The 13,903-nt window shown below is 33.5% G+C and overlaps 1 protein-coding gene across 1 annotated transcript in view; it reads right to left on the bottom strand.

Annotated features, from left to right (window-relative positions):
* The window catches only part of LOC110462310 (fibronectin type 3 and ankyrin repeat domains 1 protein-like), a 66,668-nt gene extending 56,565 nt beyond the window's left edge, over positions 1 to 10,103 (bottom strand). Inside the window, exons 1-2 of the mRNA XM_021516231.1 lie at positions 9,944 to 10,103; positions 7,736 to 7,858 (exon numbers count right to left, since the gene is read on the bottom strand). Coding sequence (XP_021371906.1) covers positions 7,736 to 7,858; positions 9,944 to 9,956 — 136 coding nt within the window. The 5' untranslated portion in view covers positions 9,957 to 10,103. The remainder of the gene's footprint in view (positions 1 to 7,735; positions 7,859 to 9,943) is intronic.
* Between the last annotated feature and the right edge of the window lie 3,800 nt (positions 10,104 to 13,903).

Genomic DNA, 13,903 nt, shown 5'->3' on the forward strand with positions numbered 1-13,903 from the left:
TCTATGTAAATCCCTACTTTTTAAGTTTTATCATGAATTGTGAATATTATGGAAATTTATGTATACATGTTACTTATGCTTATCTATAATTCTATTCCATTTTTAGGTTGATTTTCCCCTCACATTTGTATGACTGTACTTGTAGACTGATTTAGTTTGGGGTGATCCATCCTCGCAACAGCTGATGTAAAACAAAGACCAAGTCCACAGATATTTGGGCCACTCAAAGCCCACATTAAAAGAGTAATTTCATTGAAATAGCTCTCTTTGATATATATCTTAGATTTACATGGGGGGTGTCATCAATGAAGCCTAAGACACTTACCCTTCTGGAACACCTGGTCTTTTTTGTCTTGTCCTTTTCCAAGGTCCGACATTAAATCTTTCCTTTGTTCATATGTTGCCCTTGTTTTATCGATTATGAGTTTGAAATATGGTTTTGTTGACACCTCGGTATCCTCTTGATTTATTTTTTTACTATCGGTATGTAGGGTAAGACTTAATACCATGACACTTTACCAGTGAACAATCAGTTTTCACCAACACCTGCCGAACATCACTTACAGACTTTGGTTTGTGACAGTGAGGAGACAGCTCCCTACCACTTTCCTCACTTGGGCAGATGGTTTAGAAATAAGTCAGTATAGCCATGACAATTGATCCAAGACAGAAAGGGAAACGACGGAATGCTACAGAACATGGGACAGGGCAGACATGGGAAACGCTATATGCCCCCACCCCTCTCTCTTTGAAATGCTGGGGGCATAAAGATATCAAGAAGCAAATATGGTGTTCCATGCTTTAATATTGTACACAATTATTATATTTTCAATTTGAATAGTTGACAATTTTCAAAATACCTAGTAATATCCAATTTTGATTGCTATAGTTTCCTCTGTGACATGTCATCAAAACAATTCTATATGATGTCACCAAAAATAATGGGTTATTTCAAATACGCCTTAAATCAAGCTTCTTTATACTTATATACCTGACTGGTCAATTACTGATACGTCAGGTGTGCCATAATCGGTAGCACAGTCCTCCATGTTTATTATCTAAAAGCATGATCACTGTTCATGTGTATGTGTTGACATTTCCATGTTATAATACCTATAATATATTAGATGCAAATTAAGTCTGACATTCGAGCCTGGATGTGTACTTCAAGGGCTTACATCACTAGATATGTGATTTCAATACTTGCACGCAGCTGTATAAGTCTACATTAAGTTACATATCTATTTGTTAAATAATGTTGCTTGTAAAAAAAAAACAGAATAAAAGACAAAGTGCATTTAAAGCCATGTTCTGTCTTTAGAATGCCCATTAATTTCACTTTGTTACATATCCATAGTCTTATGAAAATTTTATTACATGGGCTTAAATCTTTTTTTTTTCTAACTAAGTTTACTTCAAACAATAAACACAACATCAAAGATAGAGCTGTTTTCTGCCAGGCCAAAATAATATTGGACATTATTTGTTAACCTAAATGTCTATTTGGTAAATAATGAATGACAAGATCAAAGACTAAACCATCCTATACCATGCCTCCAAATAATATTGGAATTTGTTTCAAACAACAGCAAAGCCCCCTCTAAATTTGGTCTTTTTTGACCACCCTGTCTCCACTGTGGCTATGCCATGAAGATCAAAGAGTTCAAAATCAATATAGCAACAAATATATACTGTATGCATAGTACTGACAGCTGACAGAAGAAAATAAAAGGCCTCACTAACAAAAGTGGTCTGAAGATAAAAATTCCCCCTGGCAGCGAGTTGAAGTGTTAGATGGAGTCCATGTAATATAATGAAAAAATAAATTAGAAAAGAAAAAGGTTACGATGGCATTCTGCAAGCTATCTATTTATCATACTTTTTATATTTTATTGTCTGGCTATCCTTAAGCACAGAGTCTAAGAAAGGTTACTGTCTGGACATTTTTGTCAGGTAGAATTAAACAACAAACATAGTAAAAAAAAATATACACAAACTTATCATAACTGAAAACACAACAGCTCGCTGAAAAGGGGAAACACTGCATAAAAAGGCAGGTAAGCATCTCCATTACATATTGATACTGAGTGCCAAAGTGAGTCTGATTGAAACTGTGCAAAGAGTTGATTTTACAAACTTTGCTTAACTAGAAAAGCAAAGGGGGCATAATATAACTCCATAAAAAGGGGAGAAAACTGCAGAAAAAAAGCACATTTACATTTTCATGTCATACCAATACAGGATATACCAGAGTTAAAGTGAATCTGGTTAAAATTGTAAAAGGAATTGATTTCACAAGCATTTTCTAAAAAGCAAAGGGGCATAACTCCATAAAAGGGGAGAAAATTACAAGAAAAATGGATTTTTTTTGGAAGTGATGTTGATTTCACAAAATCTGGGACAGACAGACAGAATTTGGTACCTCTAATTAACCCCGACAACAAAAAAGAAAAACATGTGAAAATCCTTATTAGTAAAACAAGTTTTAGATACATATTTGATGTCACAATGACTCAACTCAGTTTCATTTTAAATTTCAGTGCATCACAATCAAATACATCATTAACTTTTCTGGACTTTCAAACTATATTGTATTTGAGAATTTTTTCATATACATCATTAACTTTTCTGGACTTTCAAACTATACTCTATTTGAGTATTTTTTCATATACGTCATATACAGGTATATATATATATAGGATAAAACTATGCTTTTTCTGATGATGATCAAACCTTTAAATGTCTGTATTATATTTTTTTCAACATTTTCTAATTTTTCAATATAACATTTAATATTCTGGATTGAGAATTGAACAGAATTGAATTCGGATAACCAAAATGACAAATCAAATTGCTTCAAAGTTCAGATATCTTACATAAATGTTACATGTTAAAAGTATACAAATGTTTGGGGTAATGTGTCTTTAATCGCTGCAGTTTTGTTGACAGATTTGTACATCAACAACATTCAAATAGATCACAATAAAAGTAATAGATTATGTTAAGTTAAGTAATTGATTTAGCTTTAGATCTCAATCTGAATGCAAAGAGTATTGATTTTATTGTGCTTTGATATAATTTAAAATACCAACTAGACCATATTGCAGTTAAAATTCATTTGTCTGCCATCCATCAAGTATACATGTATGCTAGCTATTTATTGACTTTTTTAAAATCACAAACTTGAGCTTTAAATGCAAATTCAGATGATATGATTACATTTGACATGAGATTTATACCAATGTAGTTCTATTATCAGTGTTTTTATTGCATTTTAATAATGTAATGTATCAAACTTGACATCAGGATGGTTTGTGCCTGCTCTAATGAAAGCACCCCTTGAGATTTTCAAATGGTTAATAAAACTCAATAAATAAATACTCTTATTGTATAGTTTGGGATTGTTTTCCATGTATTACAATTTCCAGAACTTGTCCATTTGGTTTTGTTATTCAGACAACTTCGGCAAACAAAATGGCTTTGTACCCGAATTTATATAACAAGTTGCTGAACAAAAACTAGAAAATGTCTTTGAGACATGAATGACCCTACTCTGACATGTCAATTAAAGTCAATGTTTGATTTTTTTTATATAAATAAGAACAATGAACCTTGCCTCGACTAAGGAATTTTTATACCCTAATATCAGTATTTAAATGTAAAATTCTAATGCTTGTCAACTTGCAAACATTTCTCAAGGTTTGTTGGTAGATACAAAATGTAAATAATAACTTACTTAATGATGGTATATTAGTTTCATTTGATTTTCTGACACGTGTGTATATATTGTTATTTTGTAATAATGACGGGTGTAATATTTCATGACACTCAGAGCAAGCAGAAATCTGTCATGCTAGTAGTTCAAGGAAGAAACACAAACCTTGAAATAGGTCATAAGATATGTCCCAATGCATTACTGGATCAGTTTTAAGTCTTTATTGAGTTAATACCCTCAAATTTTTATGACATTTTGAATCAGTGGTATGCCTTACTCTTCAACTTTTAAATTTGACACCAATTAGAAACTAGCAATGTTGTTATCTGAAGATATCTGCTCAAAAAAATAAATAATAACAACATTTTTTATATAAACTTTAATGTTCCACTTGCCTGACCTATACATATACCATTTTTTTTCTTTCCAACCTGGCATTATCGGACACACAAGTATTTTTTTGCCTAGAATAGTTATACAGATTTGGGTATTCAAGGACCAGGAAGTAAATAAGATAATTTAACGAGACTCTTTTCGTCACAACAAATTTAGCACACAGAAGCTCTTAGTACATACACACTTTGAGCATGTAGGTGTCACTACCTACCAGCATGATCGTGATCGTTTCGGCAGTAATGAGCGGTGCCGGTATTTATACAAGTATTATTGAGTATACAATATGTACCCTATGTATTAGACCGATTCATTATTAATACCATACAATAACATTGTTTGGTCTATTATCCATGTCATTGTATGTTTTAGAACTGTATTTGAGAATCATTAAGAACTGAGTTTAATCAACAGACTTTTCCACTACCCTAAAGGTCTGAATGTGTACTAAGTAATTATGTCTTTGAAACTAACACCTGGTTTTAAGAAAATCCTGTTTCCACTACATTGATTTAAACTTCTATGATATTATTTGACAGGATTGTATGCCACAATTAACTGGTTTCTGTCTTTTAATATATATTTACATTTGCCCTGTACAGCCTTTGAATAAACCTACCTATCAAAAATATTGTTATAAACCAACAACAATGAGAATATTTTCCAATTGGAACCTCTCTGAGTCCTTCCTTCTTTTCTTAGAGCAATCGGGAACCAATCATAGGAAAAAGTCAAATTTAAATTATAATGGAAATTTATAACGGTTTCCAATTGATGAAAGTTGCCTGATGGAACTCGGGTAACCATAGAAAACAAAACCTTGTTCCACCCCTTGGTAAAACAGCTTGTTTGTACCATGAACCAATAAAAACCACCCAGAAAGAGGAGATACAGTTTTCTTTGCTGTCTTGAATGTAAGGGTTGAAATGCATCTTTTTAATATTAATGAGGGTATGCAACAAGGTTCCTTCTTAACACATTCTCCAAGATGTGCTACTGCACTTAATGGCATGTTTGAACTTGATGTCATTAACTTCCGACCAAATCTTCCAGTTGCCCTTGATACCGACACACTGTCCTATATATCTGACCAAATGTTCCAGTGTCCCCTGATGTTATCAAGCATTACTGACACACTGTCCTATCTGACCAAATGTTCCAGTGTCCCGTTGTTATTAAGCATTACTGACACACTGTCCTATCTGACCAAATGTACCAGTGTCCCCTGTTGTTATTAAGCATTACTGACACAGTGTCCAATCTGACCAAATGTTATAGTGTCCCCTGTTGTTATTAAGCATTACTGACACACTGTCCTATCTGACCAAATGTTCCAGTGTCCCCTGATGTTAATTATTAAGCATTACTGACACCCTGTCCTATCTGACCAAATGTACCAGTGTCCCCTATTGTTATTAAAAATAACTGACACACTGTCCTATCCGACCAACAGATATGTACTAATACATATTTTATACAATTTTTAAATGACTCTAAAGCTTTTCATTTCATTTTAGAGAAGTTCTGGCAAGCTAAATTTAAAGCTTTTGACAGAATTTTATAAATCTCAAAGACTGTATATAAGGATATTTATATAAATGTAATGGAACCGAAGTCAAGATATCAAAGGTCTGTAAAGTAGCTTCATGAAATAAAGTTTCCCCATGCTAATCAATCATGTCTCATAACTGGGTCACCAACAGTAGTAAGACTAGATCTACCTGCTGATTTACTAAAGACTCATTTCCCATTGAAACCAGATAGACTATTACAACACAAAAAAAACATAAATCTTTTTTTTTAAATGTAGATGTCAGGTGGAACAAAGGGAAATGAGTTTAAAATGATGTATTTTACATGTTAGGATAGTGTGGCTGTATGAAAGGTGGTTTTAGATTTTGTTAATCACCGTTACTGAAAAACCCTACTACAAATTGGGGACTATTTTCTGCCTAATTATTGCCATCTCATAGCCGTTGCAGTCCCACTTAAGTACAAAAACGTGCAGATATTGTTTAAACACAGACTATTTGTCAAGTTATGAATTACACCTTGCGCTTTAACCATGTAAAGTCACACTTTCATGAACTGAAGAAGGAGCTTTAGTTTTCGGATCTCCTGCAAGAACAGCCTACCGTCCAGCAATTTCAACTCTGATCATATTTGAATATCTGTCAATTTCAAATAAACATTAAATGGCTGTTTCGTGTTCAATGCATTCTAAATCTTGTTGAAAATACAGTTTTTAACTGACTATAGACAAGACTTATACATTCCTTATGTGATATTTTGAAATTCAAGTGGATTATAGTCAGAATTGATATTTATTCCACTTCAATAAAACAAAATATTCCTCAGAAAATCTTGTTTGTGTTATATTATCTATATTGGCATCAATATCAGGATTAACTCACCTATTAAATCTACTAAATTTGATTACCCTTCTATTAACATGCAGAAATCATGAAAATGAAATCAGTTGTACAAAATATTTGTCCAATTCCATCCTGTAAAGAGGTTCCCCAACAGTCATGTTTGCTTATCATGTTAATTCAATTTAAATTGGTATATTCAAAACAAAATCAATAATCTAATTTAACATGACAACTAATGAATAGGCATTTTTTACAACAATGTTCATATTCTGTGGATCTGATATCTATTTACACACATCTCCAAGTTTCCACACAAGAAAAACTTTCGGCAAATGCCAAAGTCACTCACCATAAAAAATACATGGAGTGCACCGGTGTGACACCATCATACATGGGGATATATATACAAATTAAACCTGGTTTAATGTAATTTATGAATGTCCTAGTAATACTTTGTTTTTATTATGTTTCAATATCATGAATGTTAAAGTACTGTATTTGTTGTATCTATGATTGATATGAGCGGACGCTGACCATTAGTAGGAGGTGAGAAGGTCAAAAGTCGTATGAATTTGTGGCTATTTTTAGCACCCTATATAAGTATGTGCACTAGCTGACCCTAGGTCACTAGCCTGCTGAAGATGATGGAGGAACAAGGTGTGTACCTTCTTTTTACATCATGATCTAATTTTGAAAAATATCTAAGTGAATTTTATTACNCTGACCATTAGTAGGAGGTGAGAAGGTCAAAAGTCGTATGAATTTGTGGCTATTTTTAGCACCCTATATAAGTATGTGCACTAGCTGACCCTAGTGTTCTAGTTGTTTATGCACTTAACATGTCTTACAAGCTTGCCATGGTGATATTTACTTGGAATCAGGCATAAATATATATTATAATATACAAAGGTTGTGACCTATGTATTAACCATGGAATGGATATTCACACTTTCAACATGTGGATAAACAGACATGTTTATTTACCACCTTGCTTGTTTAGAATCTAATGTTTCAAGAATGAGAAGACTTATAGAAGTTTTGGAAGGAATGTATAGATCTACGAAATATTACAAAAATACAGTATAAGAATGACAGGAAAATTACAACGCCTTAGACACTTTCTGATAATGAGTCTGATTTGCAATAAAAAACAATAGATTACATTTAGACCTTAATACTTATTGTGTCTTTGCAAGAAAGATGGAAACTGTTTGCCATTTTGTGATAACTGAAATAACTGTGTACAAATTACCCTCAGGTGCAGACTTTTCCTGATCAATTATCTGGTTTGATACCCAGGGCTGACTCTGTTGCTGATACTCCGTCTGCATAAAAGGGGATAATCCCGTAGGTCCGAGTTCTGTTTGCATTTGGCCTTTGAAAAATAAAGAAAACCATAACATTTAATATTTTTTATTTTATCTTTAACTGATGACTGAAAACTCATTTTTAACTTGTAGGTAGGTAAGGTACCAGACAATGACTGTTATGGTTAAAATTGGAGTGAAGATGAGGGAACTGAGGTTGAAGTTGAAACAAATTAAAAAAAATAACAGGAAAAACAACTATTGTTTTGTTTGCCATTATAATGTTAACAGTTCATTCATACTTCCATTCTCCATATCAGGATATATGTATGGTTGGCGGTTTGTGGCCAAAAACGATATACTTTTACATTTGAAAAAGTATTGCATTAGAAGTGACTTTTAACGCATTAAATGTACTTATAATGCCTTAAATGTCAGTTCTAACACGTTAAAGGCACTTCTAACACGTTAAAAGTCAGTTCTAATGCGTTAAAGGCACTTCTTACCCGTCACTTTTTTAACATGTTACTGTATTTCGTTTTTGGCCCAAAGCGCCACCCATATATATGTACCCAGCAGGCACATGACGTTCATTCAATGTTATAATATAATGTTTTCGATGTTGAAATGCTGTAGTAATATGACGTCTAATTGAAATATTTTTGAGTTAATAAGCACTCTTTCTCTTTCGCTCGGGACTATAGCATTAGTTGGCAACATCTGTATCAATGATGTCGATAGATGACATCTTTTATATTATGGAATCATTTAAGTTGACATTAGTACAGTATAAACCAGTTTTTAAATCCACAACTGAAGTGTAAGGGACCATATGTCACATGATGTATACAGAGCATCTGCAGAGATTAAATCTACCAACCTTAAAGCACCGTCGGATGCGAGGAGACCTAATAAACGTGTTTAAGATTGTGAAAAACTTGCATGTTTCAGTGGGATATAAGTAATAGAACAAGAGGGCATTCTTACAAACTTGATGCAAGGAAAAATTTCTTTACTTTCCGTGTTGTTGATCATCTTATGTTAAACAGTTTGAAATTGGTTTAGATGAGTACTGTAAAAGTGAAAATATAATTTTTAATTTTTAGTTTTAAAAACTTTTCAATTGACACTTTTATATTTAATGTCAATTGTGTTGTATGTACTGACATGGATATAGAGGTTTGTAGCCTGCATCCATAATGTATCATGTATTAAATCAAATCATATATATTCTAATCAAAACAGTTATGATATATAATATATATGGTTATGGTATACATATTTCATTAAGCAAAATTACATTTAAAAATTGAAACTTTTATTTTAAACTACTTGAGAATTTCCTGCATATGATTGAGCATCACTATCAATTTTAACATAGTACAGTTTCTCTGATATAGATTCTATAACACATGGAATATTCTAGCGACCACTGAATGGCTGTCATGATGCTGTAGTATAGTGTATTATCATATTGACCACGTACGCCTTTCATATCTTACCCAAATATGTTTATCTTACATGAGTGGACATATCCTGCACACAAGTAGATTAAGATAATTTTAGGAATAAATTGTGTCAACAGAAATATGCTTGAAAATATCAAAATGCTATCCTAGCTATAGTCATTAAATAAAGGAATGCAAAATAATTTTTAAAATATTATATGATAGTTTTGTATTATTTCACCAGATCAGCAGACGTCTCAAATTATCTTTTCTCGTAAAATAAATTATACTGAACTCTATTACTGTGTGGTGTTAACATCGCCATAGGAAGCAACAGTGTATTAGATCTTGACGTTACTATAGTCAATATATTGGGTCCTTTCTAATCACTTATTATGTTCCAGTATTACAGTTAATTAAATAAATAACGGAATATATGAATAAATATCAAGTCACCTAATTCAATCATTTAAATAAAACTAAAATGTATGTCAGCTAAATGATAGATAGTATACACGTTTCAATGGAGCCCCTACTAAAATTGTTTTCATAATACATGTTTGCATAGCCAACCGTCCTCTGCTCATCACTTAGGCCTAATCACATGCTGTCAACTTCCTACCAACATGTAAACAACTCGCTTGGGTTCCGGTTAACTCCCTCGTGAACGATAATATGCCGGTACATTCTGAGTAAGATACTTACCAGACATTGCCATTTTCTCCTCGATTAATTCACTTGGCAAATTTGTTTATGTTCATCCAATTTTTCTTCAAATACTAATTCAATATCGCCTGCTACATTCCGTTTCAATCACGGGCACTTCCACTTTCGTCGCTCTCCAGTGGTGAAGACAAAAATATGCGTGAATTTACAGGTAGCCAATCAGCATCGAGACACAGGTCATGACCCCATAGACAAATCAATCAAGCGCGGCATTGTTATACAGGTGTTTTTCTACAGGTAGACAACATGTATTGACAAGGTGTTTATTGGCGTTGTCTACGATGACGTTTTATGTAGAAATAGCCTATACATAAGGACGGTTTTTTTTCTGGTTATTGATAAATTAAATTTGCTATGACGTCAGTATTTGAAATATCAAATATTCTAGAACAGTTAAGTAAACGTTTCATATTTAGACTATTAACAACAACTCACACTCGTAAATACGTCGATACCGGATCAAGTATGCCTAGCGCTTCATACACACCAGTGTAACATTTCAATCACAATAGTCTATATCAACATACATATACGTGTAACATATCTAAAAGGTTTATTTATTTATTCTAATTTCCTTACTGCAACCAGAGACATATAACTTATACTACATATATACTGGCTTTATATGTCTTTGCTGCAACTTCACTTAATTGGCTCAAAAACTCGCTTCTCGACCATTATTCGAACGAAGTTTACGTACGTAAGAATGAAATTCTGAAATTAGTGGTGAATTCAACTGTTATTTATATAAACGTGTATTTTTTATGCGACATCTCAGAATTATATTTTATATCGAAGTCCGTGAAGGCTCCTTGGTTAAGACCAGATACACTTAACACACTGAAACACTAGATTTATGAAAAACAACTGGTTTCTATTCCACTTCAAAACTATTTGAATTAATTTCCTATCGATTGATTGATTGATAGGTTTTACGTCCGCTTCACTACCGAGTTGTTCGGTTATCCAGCAGAAGGACCTATTCGAATCACGCTCTCTATATATACCCGTGAAAAACTAAGAACACAACTTGATATACAAGTGTTTTTTCTACAGGTAGACAATTTGTTTTTTTGGCGTTGTCTACAATAACGATTCCTGTAGAAATAGTCTATACATAAGTGAAGTACTTCAAATATATCATTTATCTATTGCAAGCCTCTCTAACTAGCAAGGCGTATCGCATCGGAAAATCCTAAGTTAGCAAAATGTATTGATTGACGTATGGGGCATTTTTCTGAGTTACCACGTGCTCGTCACGTATGTTTATAAAAACCTTGGCTTTCTATGTACATAGTTTGTTTAATATATATTACAATGTCAGAGAAATTAGAAATAACCAAAATACAACCTAAGTTTAAAGAGTATTTTAACTCGATAATCAGGCAATGTTATTATATACATGTGATTTTAGAGGGTTTGAAAAACGCTTAGAGCTAATATGAAGTCCTCTCCCAAACATATTTGCAAGCAAATACATCAATAGTAGAAATTGAATAAAGATACCTATATGAGGTGAGAATTTAAAACTATAGACATCTACTGTATGATACATTAGGTTGGAACGCCAGTGGTTTACACTTAGTATTAGTAAATATAACCGTTACCTGCTATCATCGATTATATATACCTGGTTCCACCTTCTCCCTTCCATATTATGGTTTATTTTGGCGTCTCCTCTGCAGTTCTTTATCGAGTCATTTCAACGTGAGATATCAAGACATCCGCGATTAAATAATATCTCCTTAAATCCTCCCCTTTTCTTTTATAATTTATCATAACAATTTGTTATTTATTTTTCTCGTTTTATAACACTTAGAGAGAAGAAGTATTGAACGTGATCTTCCTGTAGAATGACGTTGGCCTTAGAGGAGTAACAATATACAATCGAGGAATGAGCGACAGAAAAAATCAACACTGAGAGAGTTGCTCAGTATAACGTCCTAACAGCCTTTGTTCAGCTACTACGTCCGGAGTCGCCGCTTTCACAGACCATAAAATTCATAAAAGATCATAAATGTCTGTGTTCATGTACGATGTAAAAAGCCAATTGAATAGCCGGGGACATCAATATTAAAAGAGAAAGTCATGATTAATAAACCGAACGGTCAATAGGGAAGGTGGTTAATAGATACGATGTCAGAGAGTATGACACGAGTTATTTACCCTTTCCCACGATACTAAAACTTCCTCGTGCGTCATCTGGATAGCATTAAAAAATAAATCTATGACATCAACCAAGGTCACCAAAATGTATCAATCTTATTCAGAAACTGAGTAGATAAATAAACCTGGGATTGGCATTGTTCTCATTTGGATAACAAATAATTGATCATTTTTGAAAAAAAGTAGTTTGGGCACAAAATAATCTGATCTACTTTATTGGGCTGGCCTCATATGACGCTTTAGTAAGCCTAATTAATACTGATAAGGTGTCATGGAATTGTTACCTCTTTCCTGGACATATTGTTCAGACTCATTAATGTTATAATAATTTATGTTAGATCTGTTTACACTCAATGTATATGTGTATAAGTGACCTTTTTTTCCGGCGTTTACTAAAATATGTACAAAGTTACTAAGGAGAAAAAGACAAATAACGCTGTTTACATGGCGACGCGCGACCAGAAATATTGATTACCTTTCAAGTATTCGTCAAAAAGAGTTTAGACTGTAATAAAATAATAATAAGTGAATAAAAAATAAATAAATAAAAGCTGAAGCGAGATCACAAGCGTTTTACGAACTCGAAATCTACACGGAAACACTTCAAAAAGTACAAGGATAACGGACCAGGTGTTCTAGAAGGGTAAGCGTCATCTGCTTCGTCGACGACACCTGCCATGTTCATCTAGGTCAAATTCAAGTAATGCCACGTTTACACATCGAGAACACGGGTAGCGACAATAAAAACAAGACAAAATCGAAACTATCGACCTTCATAACGCACAAGGAAAAAAATCCCTATGAGATAATAATGGCGACCATAAAACGTGTACACGCTAGTCTTCGTCAACCTGCCTCTGTCGAACCCCGGCTGTAAGCTTGTCCGTCAGCAGGCCTAGGCCGCATCTTAGTATAGCCAAATAAACAAATGACAATGAAGAAACAAGAAGAAAATAATACAATAAATGAATAATTATAGTAAAAACTTCAGAAAGCGAGAGGAGGTCTGAACACATTGTGAAATCGACATGCTTCAGTAATGTTAGTAAAACCACGGACTTAGATAACAATCTAATTCCGTGGTAAAACAGTACATGGGTTTTATTTGATAAATATTGACTTATATTTAACGTTAAACCTGGGGGACATTATTGGCTATAACATCTGCAAGCTCTTACACAAAAACACGGATGGGGTGGAAGGCGGAGCATGGGGCACTGAGCTTCAAAGTCGTTGAATGACTTTTGTACTGATGGAGACTGTCTCTGGTACTGTGAAGGATTTTTAATGAGAATTAAAGATAAAGTCCCCACAAATGTGTTATGCTGCGAGAGATTTAACGACTATGTATGGGAGATGTCCCTAGGAGGTATCTTGTGTCCAGTTTACTACTGCTTGATCATCTCTGTCGCTCTGTCGCCTTCTTAAAATCCGACCAATACTAGTGACTGCTATCTAAGTCCGTGCTTTAACTACTAACTGTTGCATACACCCTCTCCCCGTTGTAATTGTGCCAGTATTGGATTATTACGTGTTGATGCAGATATTAGGAGAAGAAACATTGTGTTAAAGAGTGTGCGAAGAAGTATTGTAAAACATGACGATAAAATACGATGTAGATATAGCGGGAAATTGATTACGCTTATACGGGTCCAGGGGAGACAACTGTAAATCATTTTATTACAGACTTACTCCCCCTTGACCATATAATGAAAACAAAATAGAAATTATTCCCATACCCAAACAAGTGCTTTAAAAATAAATTACAACGAA

This window comes from Mizuhopecten yessoensis, unplaced genomic scaffold, assembly GCF_002113885.1.
Source record: "Mizuhopecten yessoensis strain PY_sf001 unplaced genomic scaffold, ASM211388v2 scaffold10771, whole genome shotgun sequence".
NCBI lineage: Eukaryota > Metazoa > Mollusca > Bivalvia > Pectinida > Pectinidae > Mizuhopecten > Mizuhopecten yessoensis.